Consider the following 25,147-nt stretch of genomic DNA (forward strand, 5'->3'; position numbering starts at 1 on the left):
GTTCTAGAGCCAAATCTGGCTTGGCATGGCACCAAATACAGCTCTTTAAAAAAGGAAAAGCAAATGTTTATGTTAAGGTACATTGGAGGGATAGTTGGATGCTAGAACCACCAGCATGTGAAGGGAATGAGGCAAGATTTTTTACAGCACTAAAGGGCTTCTTAGAGATGCTAACAATGGAGATGAACTAGGACTCGAAGTGCACATCATGCCAGTGTGCTGAAAAAATTGCACAGGGGGCTCCTAGGTATATTTAACACTTATTCTGAGATCTTATTTTATTTTCATAGGGTTTTTTATTGCTTTATTGGTAATTTTGTAGATTGTTATGCTGATCATTTTAGTTGTCTTACATGCTGCTTTGGCAACCATACAGCTGAAAAGTATTGTAAAATGAAAGTAATAATGTGAATACAAGTTTAAATCTTGTGGCCTAGTTTTAAAAAATCATGTCTTCTTCCAAGTAAATCTCAGGGCAGAGGCTAAGATCTAACATAAGGTATCTTTTGGTTTGTCTTCTCTGCTTTTGATGGTGTTTTAATAAAATGTAATATATGATTGGTACTGACTTTCTTTTTAAGGTTTCTTTAAACGATGCTCTTCTTACAGGACGTGCAAGGTTATCCATGGACCTACAGTAAATCAAATAACCCGGAGAAACAGGAGGCTGCTTCCACCCACCCGTTTTGCTTTAATCCATGCCACATTATCTCTGTTATCATCAATGTAATTGCTCAGGATTACAAAGTCAGCAAAGGTGTCTTTTACAAATAATCGCGCCATGTTCATCCCTTACAGTCATTAGGAGACCCAGTGATGCAAGGCATAATAATTATTTTAATAGTGTTGTTAGTTTTCATATGGCTGCACAACTTTTTTTAAATAAGAATGTTTTTTTTCTTCATAGGGTACATCGGATGCCAAAGTTATCCTAAGGGCTTGACTTGTTTTTATTTCTCTCTTTCTTTCTGTCTCTTGCCGATTTTGTATCCAGTTCTGTCCTGTACAAACAATTAATTGGTCATTTTGCAGTTAAAAGTACAATGCACCCTTTAAGGCTGGGCTTTAGGGCTCGCTGTTCAGGAGAGGCCCACTCTATTTCCTTCAAAGGCACATTCCAACTATATACTGCTCAAAACTCAAAAAAGATTAGTGCCTGCTAGTTCAACTGGGTTGCTGCAGGGAACAAAATTTGCAAGCACCCCGGGGGCTTCATTTAGATCAGGAGTGTAGGCCAGGGGAGAAGATGCTTTCACTTCCTCCTGTTCGGTTTCCCAACCTAAAAAGGACTGGGGGTGTCCTTTGCTCCTGTTTGGACTGCATATGCACTGAATGCTGCATGTGCAGCTCCAAAAATTGGGTAAATAATGCTTCTGACAATGTTTTGGATTGAGAAAAAGGTACCGGGGGTGGGGTGGGGATAAAACCATGGGTGCCCTGTGGTGCTTAAAAATTAGTTCTCTGCACTTGCTCTCTGGCTGCAGGGAAAGCAAGGCTGAATCTGGGGGATCCAGGTCTAATTCATTTTTAAAAGTAGCATCTGGCTTGGCCGTAAGACTTCGATGGCGTTAGAATGGTGCAAACCTGCTTAGGACTATATTGATAAATTCTTAACTGGTGATAAATAAATTGTTATGTAGACCCCAGAAACCTAATTAAAGGATTCCACGTTTGAGCCATTAACAGAGTCTATCGTTCGGCACAGGAAGTGTGATTATAGGTGGTTGTGAGCTGGTTCTACTGGCCAGTGTGTGTGCAGGAGAGAAAATAATAAAGCATACACTTGCTTTATATTTAGAAAAGAAATAAGAGTTCTTTATTTTAGGAACTCCATACTCTGCTAGGAAAGGAAGAGAGACAGATCCTAACTACCTATCTAGTCTAAGGATGGACATGAATGCTAGGACAAGTCCTGCATCTGTGCTGCCAAGATGGAGGGAGGAGAAGGAGAGAGGTGTTGCCTGCAACAATGTCAGGAAGAGAAGAAGTGAGAGGGAGGAAGTCAGGAGGAGAAAATCCTGATAATAGCAATCTACATATCAAAGGATAGTCAGAGCAGTAAACAATAAACAGAGTGCCCTGACCTCTCTATCTTTCTAACTCTTTGGTTTGTCCTCCTCTGAAATGTGAGGAAAGGGACAGTGCTGAATCCTCCTCTTCCAACAACTGGGAAGCAGATCCATTGATCCAAGCAGAAACAGTAGCTGCAGTGCAATCCTAAACACCATTCTGAGCCCACTGATTTCATCAGCTTAGAAATACATTGCTCTCTTTAGGGATGCACTGCAGGTTATGGTTCTCCCACACAACATGTAATTTGACCCCAAGTCCAGTATTTGCTCCACTTCACACTCAGGGTCTCCAGAGTGCTACAGCTGCTATGAGAAAATTCAGATCCATGCCATGGCCTCCTCTTTCTCATCCCCATTGCTGGCAGACCATTGCACATAAATAAATCTCCTGCACATAATGTTACTAGTAGAACTCCATCTAAAGAAACCATGTGGCAATACTGTACCTATCATCTGGGGAAATGCTGCCTTCAGGAATCATGGGTACATCTGGTCATATTTTGTCCTGTTCTTGGAAACCAGAACTGAGTAACAGCAAAAGAAATCAACAACTTTTTTGGTACAAATGTTTTTTTGAAAAATTAGCTGCTTTCTAAATGCCATGTTTTCCCTCAGGAACTATTCTTATCTACTTTGGAACTTCTAATCTAACCTTTTCTCGTGAATGCCCTTTATACAGGTGTGTGTGCATGTTTAGAGCTTTTATGCTGAGCAGTCTTTTGGAAGCATTTAGTAGATAAGAACTTACAATCTGAGCATCGCCATTCACTGTATTGCATTACTGTTAGCCAAACTTGGCTTTTGACAGTACATTGAGCAACGAGTTCTTGTCCTGCCTATGTCATCATTTTCTGCCCCCTACCCCAAAATATGAATGTGATGTGGTTTCCTGTAAGAAATATTCTTGGGTCAGAAGAACTAACTACTCTTAGCTGCGGTAGGGAATCCCAGCCCCATATTTTATTTCACTGCCTATTTAAGTGACACATCAGGTAAGGTTCCTTCTACTTCCCTTTAATTATTCAGCAATTCCTTCAATATTATCTTCTAATGCTTTCCCAGTCAAAAACTGTCTCACCTTTACTAATTCTGTGACTGTCAGTAATCTTTTCTTCTTATGGCTGAGGCTGCAGAAGAGGTCTGGGAGACAGTGGATTGCTATAAGACTGAGATCAAGAGGTTGACCAAAAAGCTCACAGCAATAACCCAATGAAATATCTGGGCAGTGGAATACGGACCACATGTGGGCATATTATGTGTTAAGAGGCCATGTTTCTCTTGATCTGTGTCTATATTTGAATTGCCAATTCTTGATGCTTGAAGATTCTGAAGGTGCAATAATTAACACTAAAAGATGGTCAAACAGGTATTAAAATTAAAATTGGTGGAAGGAATATTAACAATTTGAAACAGGCAGGTGATACCATGTTACTGGCAGAAAATACTGAAGACTTGAGACGACTACTGATGAAGGTTAAAGGAGAAAGTGCCAAAGCAGGATTACAGCTGAACATCAAGAAGACAAAAGTAGTGACTACTGAGGAATTACACAATTTTAAATTTGACAATGAGGAAATTGAAATTGTTCAAAATTTTCTATTCCTTGGGTCAATCATCACCCAAAAGGGAGACTGCAACCAAGAAATCAGAAGAAGATTGAGACTTGGAAGAGTAGCTGTGAGGGAGCTAGATAAGATCCTTAAAGATAAAGACGTCTCTCTGTGGACCAAGCTCAAGATAATCCAAACTATGGTATTCTCTGTTACTATGTATGGGTGTGAAAGTTGGACAGTGAAGAAAGCTGACAGGAAGAAAATTGATTCATTTGAAATGCGGTGCTGGAGGAGAGTTTTGCAGATACCATGGACAGCCAAAAAGACCAATAAGTGGGTACTAGATCAAATGAAGCCTAAATTCTCCCTAGAAGCTAAAAGACAAAACTGAGGCTGTCATACTCTGATCACATCATGAGAAGACAAGATTTTCTGGAAAAGTCAATAATGCTAGGAAAAGTAGAAGGCTACAGGAAAAGAGGAATACCCAAAATGAGATGGCTTGACTCAATAAAAGAAGCTATGTACTCCACCTTGCTAGATCTGAGCAAGGCTACTAACAATAGGGCATTTTGGAAGTTTTTCATTCTTAGGGTCGCCATAAGTTGGAGGCGACTTGACAGCACATAACACATACACAAAATTTTCTGAACTTTCCTTGAATCTATCCCCCCTCTTAAAATGCAAGAGCATACTTGAATTCTGAGTATTTTCAAATACATGATGCAGATTGTATACCCCGGGATTCTCGGGAGCCGTATGTGGTGCTTCGACATATCATTTGTGGCACCTCTGAGGCCTCCAAATTGACACCTCCTCTGTATTTCAGGCAAGTGGGCAAGGCCCCATGCCTGGTGGGGCTTGTGATTGGTAGTGGTTCCCACCTTGAAGTGGCTGCCACCAGATGAACAGGTAAGCTGTAAGCTTCCTTGAGGCACAAGTCTCATGCCAGGGATAGACATTTCTGTGGCTCTTTTGATTGATGGCAACTGTGATGTAATGCTTCATGAGCCACTGAGTGAATACCACTGGTATACAACTAGCAACTAAATATTGGCATCTAAAAGGAGCTGCTTGTTGCTTTATATTATTCTTTCTTCATATTCACCTGAGCGGATTCAATCTGTAAGAAACAGGAGAAGATGAAACAATTTTTTGCAATGGTAGATACACTGTACCAATTTCTTGTCAATTATCAGTGTTATCAGATGAATGCTATAAGACTAGACTCCATCTCTACCACTTTTCAGTAACCTCCATTACTGCTCCATTCTTCTGCCTTCCGGGAATAAAGTATTGCGATTACTTCTGTGTCTAAATTATAAGAAGCTGCTGAAGAAGGAGGAGGAAAAGCGGCTTCATGTGTTCTCTTCAGTGAAACAGTTTTGCCATTTTTAAACCAGTCGAGGCATTAACCCAAAATTTGATTAGACTTATTTTCAAGTATGGCTTGGCCAAGAGTTGACCAGTGACAAATTTGAAAATCTGCTAGGATCTGGCGGGGGGCTGCAACTGCATCTTGAACTAAACTAAGATTTATTTTCTGTATTGACTTAACATAAGGTTCTTTGTAAAGAAAAAATAATTTTAAATGGCTGCAAGCATATATTCAGAGGCTGTTGGTTGTAAACCCTTTTGTAACAGTCTTGGAATTAGAATAGGAACACATAGTCAACTTCTATCAGTAATTTCATAATGAAGAGACATGAGAACCTGGGGAAAAAACGCTTCTCCTCAGTCCCCTTATCATACATGACTGTACAATGCATTTGTGATGCGTGTCTATCAGAGATGTAACACAGAAATTTAATGGCGCCTCCCAATTTTTTAAAATGCACAAATCAGACCTAAATTGCAAATGTGACAAGAAATCAAATAATAACACTGACCTAAGCTGAAAACCATAAAACAAATACATATAAATAGCTGTTATAAAGAAATCACTCACCCCAACAGAAAACCTCTAAAAAGTAGAAACAGTATGGAATATTCCCTCCTCCAAAAATAAAACAGCATTAATGCATCAAAAGCCCTCCAAACAAAAAAAGTCAACTTGAGGGGGACAGTTAGCCCCCTTTCCATGGCCCTCTACAAGAAAATTGATTAAACTTATCTCCCCCAAAAAGTCAATGAGGAGGCCACCTGCATCTCCTGGGAAGGGTATTCCAGAGCCTGGGGGCCACCATAGAGAAGGACCCTCTCTCATGTGTCCTGTTTAGGGGTGTGCAGTTCGGGTTAATGAAACCCGAAAAAATCCCGAATCACCTTGAATCGATTCGGGGCGATTCGGGGCAGCATTTTGCTTGCTTTTCAATGGGAAAAAGCCTCCCCCAGGCTTCTCTGAAGCCTGGGGGAGGCATTTTCCCACCGAATCAAGCCAAAATTGGTGGGGGCCTTCCTCTAACTCCCCTCTAACAACCCCCCCAAGTTTCAGACCGATTGGACTGCTATCATGCCCTGTTGTGCTCTCCTACTGTGTAACCTAAAGCAGTTAAAGAAATAAAGTGTTTTTGACAGGAATTGTGTTTTTGTAATTCTCTGATGTTAAGTGAGAGTTGTGTTATTTTTCTGTGTGGGGGACTGCTGGTGTAATGTGTCATAATGCTTTGCCTACTTGTACTTTGCTCCTGGTCCCAACTGGGTAAAGGGGGTGCGACCATTGCCACCTTCTCTGCTTCTGATTCCAGCAGGTTGAAGGGGGTCAGAGATTGCTGCCTGCTTGGCACCTGATTCCAACAGAGCAGGTGGTAATGCCCGCCCCTGCTTAACCCAGCTGGTATTAGGAGCGAAGCAGGGGGCAATGCCCACCCCCACCTTATCATATCTGGCAGTAGGAATGGAGCAGGTGGCAATGCCCACCCACCCCCGCCTTAACCCAACTGGTATTAGGAGCGGAGCAGGTGGCTATGCCCACTCTCTGCCTTAACCCAGCTGGTATTAGGAGTGGAGCAGGTGGCAGTGCTCATCCCCTTTCTCCCAGCTGGGATCAGGAGTGGAGCAGGTGGCAATGCCCGCCCAGCACCTTCAGCTGGGTTGAATCAGGCACAGAGCAGGAGGCAATTCCCTTCTTCCCTTCACCCAGCTGGGATAAGAATTGGAGCTGGTCGCAATGCCTGCCTCCTTCAACCTACTAGAATAAGGCACGGAGCAGGCAGCAATGCTCGTATCTCACATTGATAGTGATGGATTCAGGAAACTTTCCAAACTAGAAGGAGCCGGGATGGGAGGGGGCTAGATGCCCACAGAAGCCCAGCATGCCTGTCTTGCCTGCCTTCTCCCTGGCCCCTTTACAAAGAAGTGCCACCGAAGCTGAGTCCAAGCCTTCCCCTCTCTGCATGTAAATTCAACACTATGCTTGTCAAGGGGAGGCAGGCAAGCAGGGCTCGACCGCCTTATGATCAGAATGGCATGGAGAGGGGCAGCCAGGTCAGGTTGCCATCTTCCTCCTGCATCTTCCTCGAACGAGCTGGCTGATTAGGAAGCGCACTTAACTAGGGCTGCCCCACTGTACGCCTGTTCTGGAAGGGACCTCGTGGCTCTGTGTTAAAAAAACTACAGATCAATTAAAAATGGAATCAGCAGACGTGGGTTTAACTCCAGAGACTAACAGCTTGGTTCTTAGTGTGTGGCGGCGGTGAAAAGAGCCAACTTTATGCTGGGGATTATTAGGAAATGAATTGAAAAGAAAATGGCCGCTATTGTAATGCTGTGGTGTAGATCTGTGGTGTTGGCCTCATTTGGAATGCTGTGTACAGTTCTGCTTATCATATTAGTAAATGGATATTGTAGAGCTGGAAAAAGACAAAGGAGGACAACCAAGATGTGTGTGTGTGTGCTCATGTGCATGTGAGGTTTTTTCAATCCACTCACGGAGTTTGCTGCAATTCTGTGGATCCCTCTGCAGTTATTTTTGTCTGGCAGTTCTACTGTGTCCAAACATGCCTCTGCAAACATCTGAATTGTTCCAAGTCCTCCTTGAAAGGGTTATGTGGTTTTCCTTGAAAGAGAAATTTTGCATAATTTAGTATGGGAAGAGCTGCTGTTCATTTAAAAAATGTGAAAGGTCCCACTAGCTCTTCTTCTTCCTTCCCTCCCCGCAGGATGCAGTAAAAATATTAGATCACTGCTTAACAGCCATGGTGAAATGACTGAAAAATAACAAATTGAAATTATACCCAGACAAGACCGAAGTGATGCTTGTTGGGAAGTCAGATATTCTGAAAGACATTGTACTCCCCACTTTCGATGGAGTTTGTTTGACCCTCACTGACTCAGTTAAGAGCCGAGGGTTATACTGGATCTAGCGCTACTACTAGAAAAACAAGTTAAGGCAGCTGCAAAAAATGCTTTCTGAAATTTCACTCTAGCCTAGAAGATGGCTTCTTATCTTGACACAGTTGACCTGGCCACCTGGATCCACGCAATGGTAACATCAAAACTCGACTACTGTAATACACTATATATTGGTCTTCCATCTAAGTTAACTAGGAGGCTCCAATTGGTGCAAAATGCTGCAGGTCAACTGTTAGCAGGTGCAAGCAGGAGCATGAACATCACTCCCATCCTGCAGTCACTCCATTGGCTACCTATCAGCTACCGTGCTCAATTCAAGGTACTGGTTATTACATACAAAGCTCTTCATGGCCTTGGCCCGACATACCTATGGGACCGCCTCCCTATGTCCCTCCACGGCAGCTTCGCTCATCCGAACAGGGTCTCTTGCAGGTGCCAGCCTGCACATGGGCAAAATCAACTGCAGCCCATACACAGGCCTTCTCTGTGGTGGCCCCTACCCTATGGAACAGCCTGCCTGAGGAGGTCAGGAGAGCTCCCACACTCTTGGCTTTCCACAAACAATGCAAAACTGAATTATTCAGAAAGGCATTTTTACTCACATAGGAGGGCAGTATTGTAGGGAGGGGGTCTCAGATGTTTCGCCAATGAGTTGGGAACAATGGGCTCCACTGTAGCAGGGTATCGTGTTCCCAAGAATTGAGACCAGACAGAATCTTCTACCACCATTATGTTGCTTTACATATTATCTCTTGCTTTGAATATGTACTCGTATATACTGCTTGTGCTTCATGTTGTCAAATGTTAATCCTAGAATGGATTATGTTCTATTTCAGCAATCCGACCTGTATTTGATCCTTGCTAATGCTATGTCTCTGTAAACTTGTATTCATCTACCCTATGCCATTGTTTATGGAAATGTCCTTGACACTTTATGGAAATGCCTACCCTTGTCCTTGCTACTGATTGTACTGATCTCACACTATGTAATCCGCCTTGAGTCTCAGTGAGAAAGGTGGACTATAAATGACATAAAATAATAAATAAATGTGAGTTAAGGGCTCAGGCTTCTCCATTCTTACTTGTATCTAATGAAGGGAGCTCTGACTCTTGAAAGCTTATACTCTGGAAAATTTCATTGGTCTTTAAAATGATTGCTGGATTCAAATCTATCTGTTGCTCTATCATACAATATATTATTTACAGAGTTGGTGTTTGACTAACATTTTAGGACGGCCCAAATACCACTATATTACCAGTGTAATCCTATGCAGTGTTTCAGTGGGCTTAGACTGGTGTAACCCTGTTTACAATTGCACTGTGTGTGTAAATCAAGATGGGCAGCCATGTTAGTCTGTCTGTAGCAATAGAAAAGAACTAGAGTCCAGTAGCACCTATAAGACTAACAAAATTTGTGGTAGATCCAGAGGAGTTAGCCGTGTTAGTCTGTAGTAGCAAAATCAAAAAGAGTCCAGTAGCACCTTTAAGACTAACCAATTTTATTGTAGCATAAGCTTTCGAGAATCACGTTCTCTTCGTCAGATGCATGGAGGGCAGAAGGAAACTGGCCAAATATAGAGGAGGAGAGGGGGGGAGGAGGAGAGGGGGGATGAAAACAACTCCTTTGATTTGGAGATGCAGACAGCTCCTTTTGGTGTGGGGATCAGTTTGCTTGTGTAAAGATTCAAAGGAGTTTGCCATGTTAGTCTGTAGTAGCAAAATCAAAAAGAGTTCAGCAGCACCCCTAGACTATCCAATTCCACTGCAGCACAAGCCTTCGATAACCACAGTCCTCTCTGCCAGATGCATCTGACAAAGAGAACTGTGGTCCTCGAAAGCCCACGCCAGGCGCCACTGGACTCCCCGACCCCGCCTCTGTAAAGGAAATCAGTTACCTGTGATAATGAGATAACCATTCATAGTCCCTATTCAGTCCCATCTTGACAGAGTCAAATTTGCATATGAATTCCAATTCAGCAGCTTCCCCTTGGATTTTGTGGTTTGGGTGGTAGGGTATGAGCTTTTGTGAGTCATGCAGCTGAGTTCTTCAGATACCACTCTGTATATCTGTAAATATTCTGTTTAACTTCTTTGTAAGATTTATAAAAAAACATTTTCAGATTTATGTAAGAACTTTCCCTTATTTATTTTATGTAGAATAATTACATACAATGGAGTTAGTTTTAGGTGTGTAGCCATGTTCGTCTGCATCAAAAAACAGGGACTGCGTCCAGTGGCGCCTCAGAGACCAACAAGATTTTCAGGGTGTAAGCTTTCTAAAGCCAGAGCTCCCCTCGTCAGTCGTCTGCCTTTTCCCGGTCCTTGGGTACGAGAAACACTGTGGCGCTTAATCATTATAAAATGTATGAAAACACTTTGGCGCTCAGTCTTTTTGGACATGTATTAAAACTTTCGCGTTAGCACAGGATTCTTGGAGGGAAGACCCGTATGTATCGTGTCAGATTTGTTCCGGGGGGGGGCGCCTCCTCAGCGCAACGCCCGTTTCTGTTTCCCGCCTGATTGCCAAACGAGGGCGACGCGCAGCCCGCAGATGTGGGTCACTGGGCCGGCGCATCACCGCCTCCCTTGTGACGCGCCGCGCTTGCGCGTTTCCCGAGCCGACTCAGACTCCTCCCTGAGCGAAGCTCGGCGGCCGGAGCGGCCGGTGGCAGCAGTGACACCTGGCGGTCTCCAGGGGGAGCCCGCGGGCAGGTCGCCGCAGCCCTGGCTACGGGCACCGGCTGGGCCCAACCCACGGGCCGCTTCCTCTCTATCGTGCGCGCTACGCCGCCGGCCCGCCTGGCTCTCGCGTCTGGCCTCTCCCGCCCGCCCGCGCGGCCGGCCTGCGTCATCCGGACAAGATGGAGACCGCCGAGGAAGGTAACGGCCGCGGCTCTTCTCTTCGCGGCGGGCAGGCAGGCGGGCGGGCGGCGTCTGGGCGAGGAACGCGCTCCCCTCTTTCCCTCTCTGGGCGTCGCGGGGGCAGCCTGCGCGGGGCTCCCGGGCCTCGAATGCAAGGCGCGGGGAGGGGGCACTGGGTGGGTAGAGAACGTGCGAATGCATGACTCGCGTGTTAGGGGAAGGTGGGGGTCCCTTTTTGTGTATATGGAGGAGCGTGCCGTGGCTGCTCGAGGTTGTGGGGTCAAATGTTTTGAAAGGGGTGTGCGAGAGGAAATTGTGTGTGTAAAGAACAGAAAGTGTGTGTTTTGGTATTTTGGGATCTCTGTTGCTGTCGCGCGAGAGCCTGTTAGGGCAAAAGTTAGAAAGAACCAAGATTGGAGGTGAGTTTCCGTGTAGTCTCAAGCAGAGCAACTTCAGTCTAAGACCATTGAAATCAGAGGGCTTCGGCTGGAGTGACTCGGCTCAGGATCGCACTGTGTGTGTGTGTGTTGATGTTCACGGGCGTGTTGCTGCTTGCCGATGCAACGCTGCAGCCAAACCTAACAATAACAACCTCCCCAAACCAATAGGAGTGATGGTCGCGCGTGATGCCCTGTTCTTTTACATGGGCATATGGACTAAGACTCTGCAACGCTGAGCTAACATTAAAAATAGAGACCATATAACCTGATTTGTGCGCACACACAAAAAATTCAAGATTGTCCTAGCATTTAGTTTAAATATGGTGTTCAGGGGATCTCCTAGCTGAAATCCTTTGCTGTAAGGGCAGTTCAGGGAAATAACTACCATACTGCTCAAGGGTATGTGGCAGCACAACTTTTAAATAACACCGACATTGAAGGTGACGTTGCGTTTGTGTGCTTGTGAGAGGTCCCTGTGGACATTTGTTGTGCTTGCTGCAAAACTTAGAAACGAGCCCAACATTGGAGCGATTTTCAGCTCCATCTGAAACAGAGTTATGCTCTTCTAAGCACAGTGAAGTCAGTTTTGCTTAGGACGGCACAGTCAGTGTGTGTCTTGGTGCCTGCTGATGTTTGTTGTGGCTGCCTAAGAGCTTGGGATGGCAAAACTAACATTGGTGTTGGTTTTCTGTGTGTGTCTGTGTTGATGCCTACAGACATATGCTCTGCTTGCCAAGAGGCTTGCTGCTGCACGGCTTAAAAAACAAATCCAGTTCTGGTGGTGGTTTTGTGTGCGAATGTTGATGCCTCTGGGCATTCGATGTGGCTGCCCAGAAGTTTGCTGTAGCAGATCTTAAAACCAGTATTGGTGGCGATTGTGTGAGTTGTTTTGAAATGTGCCACTGTAGCAGTGTGTCAGAGAGGACGTGTGTGTGTCTGTGTCTGTGTGTGTCTGTGTTTCTTTGAGGTGGCTGGACTAAACCTTGAGGCAAATGTGGAGGGAGATGTTTTGTCATTTCAGTACATGGCAATATTACTTGGGGGGTTTGAGAGAGCCTGCTGTCCTGGTTAGAAGGAACTTTTGGAATAAGTGAGGCAGCTGGTAAAGAGGGCACCCTGCATTTAGTTTGTGTAAGTCTGTGTTCGCTCTCCAAAAGCTGTTGGGATAAATTCCCCCAAAAGATGTATTAGATCCTTTATTGCAAAAACTGATTGATTGATTTGATTTCTGGTCCATCCTTCCCACAAACGGTCTCAAGGCAGGGTACAATAAAATGCTCAATAAATATTAAAACACATAAATACATTTAAAATCCAACCAACAAAATACATATAAAACGACATCTCAGATGGAGGCCCCTCAGTTTCTGCAATGTAAACAAGAAAGGGGGAGCACAGCTTGTAATATTTCAGTGACTCTGCTTGTAGGGGGACAGATGATTTCATGACCCCCCCCCTGGCAGGAGACCGGTAAGAAAGCAAAACAATAAAAAACTGGCCTCAAACGTATGCCTGGTGGAACATCTCTGTCTTACAAGCCCGCAGAAAAGATATGAGGTCTCGGTGGGCCTGGGTGTCCTCCAACAGAGAGTTTCACCAGGTTGGGACCAGAACTGAAAAAGCTCTGGCCCTGGTCGATGGAGAACAATGAAAAGTCTTTGTGTGTTAAAAAAAAATGACATCTTTATAAGAGTCTACTTCGTCGAATAGCTCACATCATGATAAACATATTAGTCTTTAAAGTGAATAGGTCTTACAAGCTTAATCATCTTTAGCCTCTGGGGTAGGACAGTTGTCTTTTTACTTCCATAGTTCAGTTATTTCTTACAAATAAATGAAGCCCAAGTGTCATTTCTTTCTGATTAGTTTTAAGCTAATCATAACTTACTATGGTTATTTTGGTAAGATTATTTATGTCTTTTAGCATATGACTGACCCAAGTTCTCCAGCAAGGTTCCTTGGTAGAGTGGGGTTTTGAGCATGGAACTCCCAGATTTTTTCCTGATGCTCTAACCACTAAACAACACTGGCTTTGTAGTAAAGTAAAGGAAACTTCAAACATGGCCATTAATTTTGGAGCAAAGCTGCAGAGTAATATCTTCCATCAAAGACCACCACTTTTTCTGGGGCTGCCCTCGGCCATCTGCTATGCCCATATACAGACTCCCAAATGTTTATTTAAATAGCGTGCACCTGGACTATTTTAATTACTTTTAAAGATTATTATTGATTTTACGATTTTGATTGATTCGCTGTGTTTTGTGAAGGTTGTTAGCAGCCCTGAGCCCATTTGTGGGGAGGATGGGGTATAAATCAAATCAATCAATCAATCATGGGCTTGCCTGTGAGGGAGTTTGAGTTGTGGGACAGGAAGATGGGTAACCTTGAAAGTTGGAGCTGTAGAACAAATCTACAGTTTTCCAGGTCTGTGGGACAACAAGATGCTGAGGCTTTTCTCCAACGTTGGCTTACTATTATATAAGCAGGGGATCCATGAGATTCATGGTGGGGAGAAATCCCACATGGCCCCCACTTTCTCCCTTTTTCTCTGTTGCGACTCTCTCCCCTAACTTCCGGTCACCTGTTTCTCTCCAGTCCTCCTGCTGGCCAGACACCCGGTCAGCTGGGCAGTTGGAGGGGGTTGAAGTGCTTCATTTGCACTTTTTCTTGCAAGCCTCCTGCAGCTGCTGGTACCCACTGGTGATGGGTGGTGGAATAGGCTTCCTCTTCCATTTTTGTCATTGACAGACTGGCAGCAGCAAAAGGCTTGGGGCAGAAGGCTCTCAGGATGCACTTTGTGCTTCACTCCACCCTCCCCTCTGACACCCAGCTGATTGGGGAGGGATGACTCCAAAGATCGATGGCCTCTTGACACCCTCAGTGGTTTTTTCGAGGGGAGGGAAGGATTGCCATTGTAATGTCAACCATGATCTCAGTTGGCTTTTTTGTTTGAGATGTGATGTCTGCATGAGTACAGACCACACTTCTCTAGTTTTGATTAATTTTTTAAAATGTGTAAATATGTGTTCATACTTCTCTGTAAACCCAGGGATTCTCCTGGGTTTATAGGACCCCTCCATCTGAACGTGGCCCTATTGTGTGAATTTTTTTACCCACACTTCGTGACCATTGTTTAGATTTCAATATATGATATATTCACCACCAGACCCAGTTCTTTTACATGGGGACATGGACTAAGACTGCAACACTGTACTAACATTAAAAATAGAGCCCATATAACTGATTTTGTGCACAAAAAAATCAAAATTGTCTTAGAATTTTCTGGATGAGCATTTAGTTTAAATATGATAGTCAGTACTGTTCAAGGGATCTCCTAGCTGAAATTCCTCATGTTAAGGGCAGTCCAGGGAAATAACTACCATACTGAAGATGACACCTGCCTTATTCCTGCTTCATCTTTACATTGCAGGTTTCCCCCACTCCTTAAGTTGGCAGATCACAAATACAAAATAGAAGGTGCAATTCTTTAAAAATCAATACATTCATTTTCAAGCTGAACGACAGATTGAACCCAGAGCATGTAACTGAACCCCAGTTTTCCCCAGGAGCATAGAAATCAGTCCTGTTGTGCATCTTAAATCTTGTTTTTTAACTCTTTGGCTTGAACAATGTTTCAAGTTAAACTTTGCTGTAATTTCAGTTATTTCAGCCTATAAAATAGCCAGCTGTAGGTACAATAAGTCCTTATTGTCAGTGTGTGAGGAAAGTTGTGTTGATTTTCTTATCTCACCATATCAGTCAATACCCCTTTATTATGTCCATTGAAGCTTATCTCAAATCCACTTACTGATGTGTTGCAGCATGTGGTGGGTAAAAAGGAGCTGGGCAGTTCTCTGTTACTGTATCTTTTTGGACTGTTAGCTTTTTATTCTAGTTAAACATTGTTCTGAGGGTACTCTCAGTCACTGTGCTTCACGCTTCTGTCATAATGGGTTGCTTAATCGAGTGTCTTCTCAGACCATGTTACTGGTTTGTAACTCTTTTACATAGTTTTCTTATGCCTGAGCTCTAGAGTTAGCATGTTATTTCCTGCTAATTTATGTCTTAGTTTAAGATCTTACCTTTTAATGTTAAAAGACTGTTCTAATCCTTTAGAATTAGAACAGGGGGAGCAACCAAGTCCCTTAGCAAGGAGCTCCCTATCAGTTGTATGAACCAGGAAACCCATAAACCTGGTGCTATACTTAGAGTTTATTAAAAAAAAAACCGATACAGTTCATGATTTGGAGATCCAATCAGTATTCTGGGGAAAGAGTGGGGTAGTGGTTATACTTGCTGCTGCTTCTCGAGGAAACCTTCAGGGTATTTGAATGGATGGCAGCCTTTGTTTGTAGAACCTTTTAAAATATAGCTATTATATAGGCTCTCAATATAGATCAGGCAAGTTTTTTCAACAAATATTCCCATACTGGAAGCCTTCAGGGAAAATGATGTCATTCTTGGCAAGCAATTCGATGCAGTTTTAGATAATTCTACAGATTGATCCTCAGTGGCCACCCACATAAGAGCGAGGGATTGTAGAAAAATATTTTCACAGCGTATAGAGCACAGGTCCAATGGACTTAGGGGATGCCACGTATCCAAGTGTAAGGAACTGTGGGAGCAATCCTAACTTTGTCTATGCAAAAGCAAGTCCCATGTATTCAGTGGGGCTTACTGTGAATAAAGTGCCCTTAGGATTGCAACCTACATGTTCTGTGTGTATATCCAGAAGTCTTAACTGTTATGTAGATATGATCCTTCCCCAAGTTAGGAGTTCCCCAATCATTTTTATTACTAAGCTGAAAGTAATCTCCGATTGCTGCATAATATCAGGACTTGGATACCTTCTCTGGACCTGTGAACCCTAAGCCAATGGTACTCACTCTGAGACTCACGGAGAGCCGCTTTTGCTATTACCATCAATCAAAAGGCCACCTTTGCTCCCATCTGTGCATGATGCCTGCACTTCAGGGAGGTTTGCACTTTTCCCGTTCCTCCAGCAGTGATTGTTTCAAGATGGGAACCACAAGCCACACCAGGCAGGGGCCTGGCTCACTTTCCTGAAAAGTGAGGTCGGTGTCACATTGGGGAGCTGTGCTCAGTAGAACCACAGGTAGCTACTGAGCATGGAATGTGAAAAAACATTAGAGAAATCTGTAAAAGGAGCTGAGTAGGAAAATTAAACCCTCAAAGAGTCTGATTTTGGGTTCGCTGCAAAATTGATTCAAACCTCTGTTGTTCAAACCATTCAGGAGTCAACATGGCATAGTGGATAGTGTTGGACTAAGATCCTGGGAGGCCTGTGCTTGAATCCTCACTTCTACCTTGGAAGCTTGCTGGGTGACCTTGGACCTATCACAAACCTTCAACGTGGCCTACTTCACAGGGTTGTTGTGAAAGAATGGAGGATGGGGAGAATGGTGCCTTAAGCTGCTTTGAGTTCCCAACTGAGGAGAAAAGTGGCATATAAATAAATAAAAATGTGAATGCATGTACTACTTCAATCCAATCTTTAAGAAAGTGTTGGTGATAAAATGTGAAAACAGATTTTTGTTCCAAAGTCCCAGTGTTTCCTGCCTCCCACTGACCCATTCTTCTCCTCAACCTGATATGTAAATTTTCACAGCTGTCATTACTGACTAGTCAAATCCCACTATTGCTTGTATCTCCCGTCTTTTCTGAGCAAATGGGACTTACCTGCCAAAGAGATTTGTTTGACCATGTATGCCAAACACTGAGTCTTGTGTTATATGGGGAAACACTCTTTGACTTACCTAACCCTTGTTGCTGAGAAGTCCTCTGACCACATTGTATGGCTGTATCTTAAATATTTACTCCTCGAGGCATATGAGGCTAGCTTTTTCAGCATTAAAGTCAGGCACTAGGATCCCTTTGCATTTGGTTTCAGTAAATAACTTTTCCAGATCTTTTTCATTTACAGAGGGGCACCAGACAGGGATGCAACTATCCTAACATTTGTTGATGTTAGAGCCTCTTTCTGTGAAATGGTGGATAAACCAGAACAACTGAGCTTGATGGTCACTGTGGCTTCTATCCACCTAGAATTTCCACAGGCAGCTGGGAGTGGGCAACTTTTACCAGTTCCTCTTTTTGCAAGAGGCTTCTAATTCCGCCTTCCCTGTTCTTCTCAGGGTTTCCGCCTTCCAGGAGCAGCATTTTGGAGAGTGTTTTGGACTGCAAAAGGAGGGGGGAATCATAGGAAATCGCTCCTCCCTGCACCCACCAAAACTATAGATGGGCTGCAAGCCATAGAGGGAACCTCATTGAGGATGATACAACATTTATTTGCAAGCTTGTGTCCACTCACCCTGAAATCGTAGCCTCTCTGAAAAAAACATGATGTATGCACTGAAGCAGTCTGGAATCAGGCTATTCCCTTTTTCGGCTAGCAAGCTGTAGAGGTATCTAGGAATTTTTGTCACATTCACTAGCAGGCCTTTAGAAGCTGAATTGCCAGCTGCTTTATACTAAGATTCACAAAAACACTTAGAAATGGTAATCACATTGCTGATAATATTTTGTTGGTGAGAATTGCTGCTACATGTATAAATGTATCTTCCCCCTTCCTTCTATTCTGATTGTCAGAATCTTTGCTGACTATCATAAACTGCTTTCTGACTTCATTTGGGCTGGATCCAAGCCAAGTTTCAAGCATATTGTCCTTACCAGACCTTTGCTTGAGGGCAATCTCGCTGTTTCTCTCTTGGATCTTTGCTACGCAGCAGCCCAACTACAGTTTTTAGTGAAATAGTTGCACCCCTCTTCAGAACATCAGTGGACATACTAAACCTGTTCCATTCTGTACTTGTTCATTCACCTCTTTTCCCATCTTGGTTAGAAGCTGTCACACTGTTTATCCAAAAACTTTTCATCTGCTGTTCCCCATCTTTTTCCTTAAAAGAGAAGGATGAGAAGAGAGTGACAGCTGACCAGTAAAAGCAGAGTTCGGTATTGTTAAACTAACAGTCAAACTAAATGAGATGCCAGACACGAAAACGGTACGTGTCAGTTTCCCACAAGTTTTTGATGGGAAATGTAGGCTCTAGTCTGACTGCCGCCAGCCCCACACTTGCTTCTCCTGCCCTGTGGCTGCTGCCTTCTGCCTTCCTTCAAGCCGAGGGGTGAGAGCTCTGGGGTCTCGTCTTGCCAGCACCACAGAGCTCCACAGCTGCAGAGAAGCATGTGGACTGGCTCCCTCCTATGTGCTCTGCCTTCCAGTAGCCTGGGTGCTGGATGAGCTAACAAGATGGGTGGGTGGGAAGGGGAGGGAGCCGGGCTTCTTCTCCAGCAGAGGGGATCAGCATTTGGCTGTCATTGCCGAGCAGGAACCAGCCAGTGTAACCCCCCCCCTTCCATCCCCTCTTGGATCCCGTGCTCCATCTCGCCCAAGAGGGTTGCCCGGCTTCTCCCGTCCGGCACCCCTCTTTGTTGTGCGGGCTGCAACTCCCCCCCCTGCTCCTTCCAAGGAGGTGCCCCTTGACAGAAGCTGGCGCAGGGCTTGGGAAACAATGAGTGGCATAGACTAAATAGAGGGGGGAGCCTTGAGGAACAGAAAGAGGCCGAGTCCTGCCAATGCAGCCCCTCTTGACAGGAGCGGAGTCCATGCTCTTAGGCTGGGCTTCCCTTGCGTGAATTTCAATCCTCTGGCCCCTCTCCCTGCCGCTGGAGAAGAAGGCCGGCGGGAACAATTGCGACTCCCTCCCCTTTCCCACCCATCTCGCTCGCTCATCCAGCGCCCAGGCTGCTGGAAGGCAGAGTACCTGGAAGGGAGCTGGGGAGCCAGTCCACATGCTGTTCCACGGCTGGGGAGTTCTGTGGTGCTATCGAATTGAGGCCCCAGAGCTTTCGCCCCTTGGCTTGAAGGAAGGCGGAAGGGAGCAGACTCAAGGCAGGAGAAGCAAGCGTGGGGCAGGCAGCAGTCAGACTACAGCCAACATTTCCCGTCAAAACTTGTGGGAAACAGACATGTGTGGTTTTCATGTCTGCTGTCGCATTTAGTTTGACACTAAGATCAAAGTTTATTGGGAAAAGTTCACAAAGAAATCAACAACCAGTGTAGGGAATGGAGTCTTCTGGGTGGATGGGATCCTCTGTTCTTAGTCAGTAGAAGGGTGTCTACATCTGAAGGTAGTCAGGACTCCCACAGCAACAAATGGAAATGCATACAAACAAGGCAGATAAGCATAGTGTTTACTGGTCTAGCACCTTTTAGGAAGGAGATCACCAACCCTCAAGATCCCCCATACCCCCTAACCAATCAAATTGTAAAGGAAGGCTTCACGGTCTATCTCCCAGTTTGAGGAGGTTCCAGTTTGAATGTTATGGAACACTGTGGGTGTAAATCTTGAAACCGTCTCTGCCTGTTACGTTTTTTGATCTGTTACTTGAGGTGTTTCATTATGTTATGGAGCCTTTGTCACTGATTCTAGACATCTAGGCACCAGTTTGTGCTGTGCTTTTGCAGCTCTATGAAATGGTGGATTTTTGCTTCAGATAGAGCAAGATTTGGGTCCAGTAGCACCTTGAAGACCAACTAGATGTCTATAGAGTATGAGCTTTCAAGAGTCAAAGCTCCCTGACAAAAGGGGCTTTGACTCCGAAAGCGCATACGCTGGAAATTTAGTTGGTCTCCTAGGGGCTACTGGAGCTGAGTCTTGACCTTCTGCTTCCGACCAACACGGCGAACACCCTGAAACTTTCTTCAGGTGGCTTTTTGCCACCATAATGGCCAGATCATAGTAGTTTCTATGCTGTTGGCAATGGATAACAAGGTTTCTTATGTTTGTGCTTGGAAGGCTGACGTGAGGAAAACTTGGCAGTCTGCTTGGACTTTGTTCACAGATTGGATAACTAGCTGTTTATTAAATAACAAATAGTATGGAATATTAAATGTCATGTGGAAGAAAGCTCCAGTTGGCCATATCTCTTCCTGAAAAACTGGCTGCCATCTGGATGAATATAGAATCTTCCTGGAATAATGCAACACCTGTTTAGTACATAAAACTTAGATTATACTAGCCACAGTACTCTTTGCCTATTAGATAAGTTTAAAGTATTAAGCTGGTATTGCATTATTCCAGGAAGGTTCTGTATTCATCCAGATGACATCCAGTTTTTTCCGGAAGAGGTATGGAAACTGGAGCTTTCTTTCACATTATTAGACTTTTAAATGGTGCAGTGGTTTATTTGCTGATTTCTTGAACAAAAACATGCTAGATTCAACCTTAATCCTAAAGCTCCTGTCTTCTGAGAAGATTCTGGCTTCTCACACATAGATCTGCTTAAAAGCTGTTCAGGAGGTAAATCTGGTGTAGCTGCAGATTGGAAGGCCATCTCCCTTATTATTATGAGCCTCCTAAGCAACAGTAGTAAGTTAGGTTTGAGAGGCGGTCACTGTGTAGAAACCTACTCAAGAAGTGTGGCTGACCTGAAATTCTGCTTTTTTAAAAAAGCATTGGTTGTCTGGTTCTCTTTTCATATATAGAGTTCTTGCCATATATAGAGTTCTGAAGGTTTCATCCCTATCAATTATGTACACACTAGCAACGAAGCCCGTTGTGTGAAAAAATACAACAGGCTCTAGAAAACTGTTGTTGGTCATTTTTTTTTCTTGAAACATAACAATCAGTAGAGCTTACTCTGAGGAAACTGCCTTCAGGATTGCAGCCAAGCTTCTTTAGGGAGGGGAGAATAAGCTCCAGATGATTGAGCGGGGACCCCTCCCAGGCAAGTACAGAGAGGTGTCCAGCACCGCCAGGTCTTCCACCTTCTCCTCAGTGATCTTCAGGTGAGGTGCAGGAAGGAGTGCTTAGGCTTTTGATTCGGCGAACCCCCTTGTAATGATTTCAAGAAATGGGTGCATGTTTCTTTAAATGCTTGGTTTGAGCTAGGTGAAGAGTGGGGGTGAAAGAGAGGGATGAGTGAGTGATATAATTGGTTGACTGAGATTGTGGGCAGAGTGAATGCAGTTGAGACTGGGAGAGAGAGAGAAAAGGGGAGTCAGGGAAAAAGCAGGCTAGCTGTGTGCTGCCTGAGTATATTGAAATATTTATATGAGAAATACAACCTGTGTGGAACCTGAACTGAGCATGTTTGTGAAAGGACACTCAGTCAGGGAAAGAGAGGCCGGCTGTGGGATGCCTGAGCAGGTTTAATATTTCTGTGAATGAGAGTCAGAGAAAGAGAGGCCGGCTGTGTGCTGCCTGAGTATATTGAAGTATTTGTGAGAGATCTATTGAGTCTAGTGAAAGAGGCTAACTGTGTGTGAAGCCTTAGAAGAGATCTGTGTGAATGAGAGTAAATGAAGTAACTTTAAGAACCGAGAACTACGTTTATGAAACCGATACGCTTCTTGACTAAATAAAAGTTTATTTTTGTTTTGTTATATCCCAGTGTAGCTGTCATTGCTATATCCCATTCCTATCCTCAGGGCCACATAGAACCACGAAGGAGCCTGATGCTTAGGAACGTTACCAAAAGGGAAATTTTAAATAAAATATCTTGGAATAATATATTCCTGGTGGCAGCAAACTACCCAGAGGGTGTAAGGGAAAGATTAAAAGAAACATCTACCCCAAGGAAAGTAAAGATCGTAACACCCCTCCCGGCAATGCACCTGCATGAAGATTAATTTGTATTCTGGTCTTCTTCCCGGTGAATCGATGGCTTGAGCACTTCTCCCAGCGGCAAGTGGGCGCTTCGTAGTGGCCTGGAAGCCCGAGTGGGAGGCGCAGGAAGGAGTGCTTAGGCTGTCGATTTGTCACGTCCCCTCCTGGTGGCAAATGGGCGCTTTGCAGCTGCCTCGAGGCCAGAGTACACCTGCGCGAGGATAAAATGTGAGTCGTCGCTAATATGGCTTGCCTTTTATATAGTAGGATGCTTAGTTTGTGTTACTGAGCCGGTTATATCCTCTTGTCTATTTTGGTTTTCAACTTGCCCACTGCTTAAGATTTCTTAGAAAAGGAAAATAGGACTATCTGATAGCTTTTGATTAGATGTATATTCCATTTTTTAAGTTCAATGGTTACTGTTTTCATGAGGTTTTTTTGTGTGGTGGTGATTTCTTTATAGTTTGATGTTAGTATATATCTTAATTAGGTATATTTTGGAAAAAAAACAATTGTTTCAGAAAAACCTCTAGGTTTAATCTTACTAAAGTGAGAGAGAGTTAAGCATGTGCTTTCTTATTGAAATCAGTAGGGCTTAAATGCGCTTAACTTAGCTGGATTATGGCCTTACTGTTTAAAAAGAAAAGCGCAAATGGCTTTCTTCTCTCTTTTCTCTTCTATTGCAGTGAATGAAGCAGGACTCTGATGTCTAATCTGTGCTCTGATCTTTCAGTCCCAGATGAACTCTGGAGCTGACAGAACTTTTGCAGAAGAAATCGCCATACAAGAGAGAGTTATCTCACGTTTTTGTTCATCTTCAACTTCTCAGTAATGTAGACACCATTCCTTAGCTGAGGTGTGTGCTTGTACGGGTGCTGGAATAAAGTTCTAAAGGAACAAACCAGTACCTCAGCATACCACAAATGTTCTTTGTATGTGACCTTCCTCTTTGGTTGGCTTTACCAGCTCTTGAGTTTTCCCCCAACATCGGTTAACAGCTATGGATGAGAAATTATTGCGTTTTGGAGGAGGCCTTCACAAACCATGTTGATAACTTGCATTTCTGAATCACCATTTTGAGATTTGCATTTTGCTGCTGGGCTCCTACCATGACCTCCTCCACAGCCCATGAATATCACCTGTGTAGATACCAATTAATGGTTAAAAAGAATCACATTTTTTATTTTTTAAAATAATTCAATCATATCTTTTAGAAAAAATAAAATTTCAGTTACAACAACAAAACAGCAACAACAAAGTTTATTAGCCAGGGGTTATCACATTCCTGCAACCAATTCAGCATTACATATGACTGCACATCAACGAGGCACACGCCAAATGAAATAAATATTTAAAAACTACATATTTCAGCAAGTTACCACGTTTAAACATTTGCTTAATAAACCAATCTTAAAAACATAATTAATCAGTCCTAAAAGCATAGTTATTCGACAGCAATATATGCTTAAAATATCCAGACCGTTTTGAGTCTTGCATTTTGCTGCTGGGCTCCTACCATGACCTCCTCCCCGGCCCATAAATATAACCTGTGAAGATACCAATTAATGGTTAAACAGAATCAAAACTTTTATTTTTTTAAAAAAAATCAATCGTTTCTTTTAGAAAAAATAAAATTTAAATTATAATTTTTTTCGTTTAAAATAACCTATGAAATCTAAACTTAGTGCAACCATAGTCTCTTAAAACTGAATTTATGATCCTTTATGAACATATGGAGACAGCTGTGTGGGAAAAACACATTTCCATCAGTTGTCATGTGGGACAGTAGTTCATGGAGTTGTCTTATGGCTTGATGCTATGGGCCACGGATTGGCAAGTCACCCCTTTGGAATTCTGGAGCACAACTAGAAAATGGCTTCTGAAGGAGGGGGAGCCAACCACAGAATGGCAGGGACTGAGGTCATGTATAACTCTAGTAGTAACTCTTCAACATTTCAAGCAGAAATTTTATTCTGCATACACACAGCTTACCTTCAGTCATGCAGTGAAGATCCTTATGCTGTGGTGGCAGCTGCTAATGAAGCAACTTTTTAAAAATCTGCACAGCCAGTTAGATCTCCAGTGGCCAGTTAGAAGCTCTGCTGGGCAAAAAACTCCCCCATCTGGCCCTGCCCACTTTCTAAAAACACTTGGTGGGCACCAGGAAAGGTGTTGGCAGGTACCACGATGCCCCTGGGTACCATTTTGGGAACCCCTGGTGTAGGCTAAAGCAGAAAGTAACATTGGCAAGAAGAAGAATCTTGTGGTGATACCAACCAGCACTAGCTTACAAAAATCTGTCATGGCAAAAGGTTTCAAGAGAGACCCTATCTTGGGTCATGAGTGTTAAGGTATCTAAAAATAAGCAGTGGTACTGCATATTGTTTCTAAAATAGAAAAAAAGTATTGTAAGCAACTTTTAACAGTGTATCCTTCAAAGTTTTATAAAGATTTTATTCATTTTCTGGTCAATGTTTTATGGTTATAACAACCAACCGATACACACATTTAGTAGGGCTGCATCTAAGTAATGGAGAATTTTTATTTGTTAGTCTAATTTTCTTGGAGATTTAAATCACAGATTATCCACCTTGATTACCTTAAATATTGTTGCTGAGATTAAAGAACTTCTTGTAGACCCTTGTAAGCTTCTTGTAGACCCTTTTTCTATAAATTGGGAATAATTATCTTCTTGTCAAGGTGCTATGCAGTTCTGTCCTTATGCATATTTACCTGGAAATAAATCCCACCTCGTTCAGTGAGACTTAGTCCCAAAATAGCATCTGTTGGATTGCTGCCTGAATGGCTTATAGTGATATTCTGTCTCCAAACAGTGCACTGCAGCAGGGAGATAAGCTGTCTGAATACTCAAACTCTCCAGAATTTTATTCGCAAACTAGTAACTTCAATTCAGTTGTATTTCTGGGGTTGAAAGTAATGGGTTTGGAGAATATAGCATGGCGTGTTGTGTGGGGGTGGGGGGGATTACTGGAGAAAAATAATACTAATGTGTCTGCTTTTTGCTTAACACACTAAAAGCGGTAATGATTAAATATGTGGTTGTAAGTTCCTATGACAATTTTGAGTGCTACAAACCACATTCTTTTTTTTAAGGTTGTTTTTCAGCCTGCTGTGTGGAATATATCAGCTTGCTGGAGGAACATCTTGGTTGAGCAAATGGTTAAAATAGCTTAATTTAGGGTGCTGTTCGGAATTTGCAACAGGATTGCTTGCAGTTTTAGTTAAAACTAATATATAACTCATAAGTAGTGGCTGAAGAACTTGAGCTCTTAATA

At 43.4% G+C, this 25,147-nt stretch overlaps 1 protein-coding gene across 1 annotated transcript in view; it reads left to right on the forward strand.

Moving 5' to 3' along the window:
• The first annotated feature begins 10,682 nt into the window (after nucleotides 1-10,682).
• The window catches only part of MARCHF6 (membrane associated ring-CH-type finger 6), a 66,344-nt gene continuing 51,879 nt past the window's right edge, over nucleotides 10,683-25,147 (forward strand). Inside the window, exon 1 of the mRNA XM_054985093.1 lies at nucleotides 10,683-10,798. Coding sequence (XP_054841068.1) covers nucleotides 10,780-10,798 — 19 coding nt within the window. The 5' untranslated portion in view covers nucleotides 10,683-10,779. The remainder of the gene's footprint in view (nucleotides 10,799-25,147) is intronic.

The sequence above is a fragment of the Eublepharis macularius genome, chromosome 7 (assembly GCF_028583425.1).
Source record: "Eublepharis macularius isolate TG4126 chromosome 7, MPM_Emac_v1.0, whole genome shotgun sequence".
NCBI classification, from domain to species: Eukaryota; Metazoa; Chordata; class Lepidosauria; order Squamata; family Eublepharidae; genus Eublepharis; species Eublepharis macularius.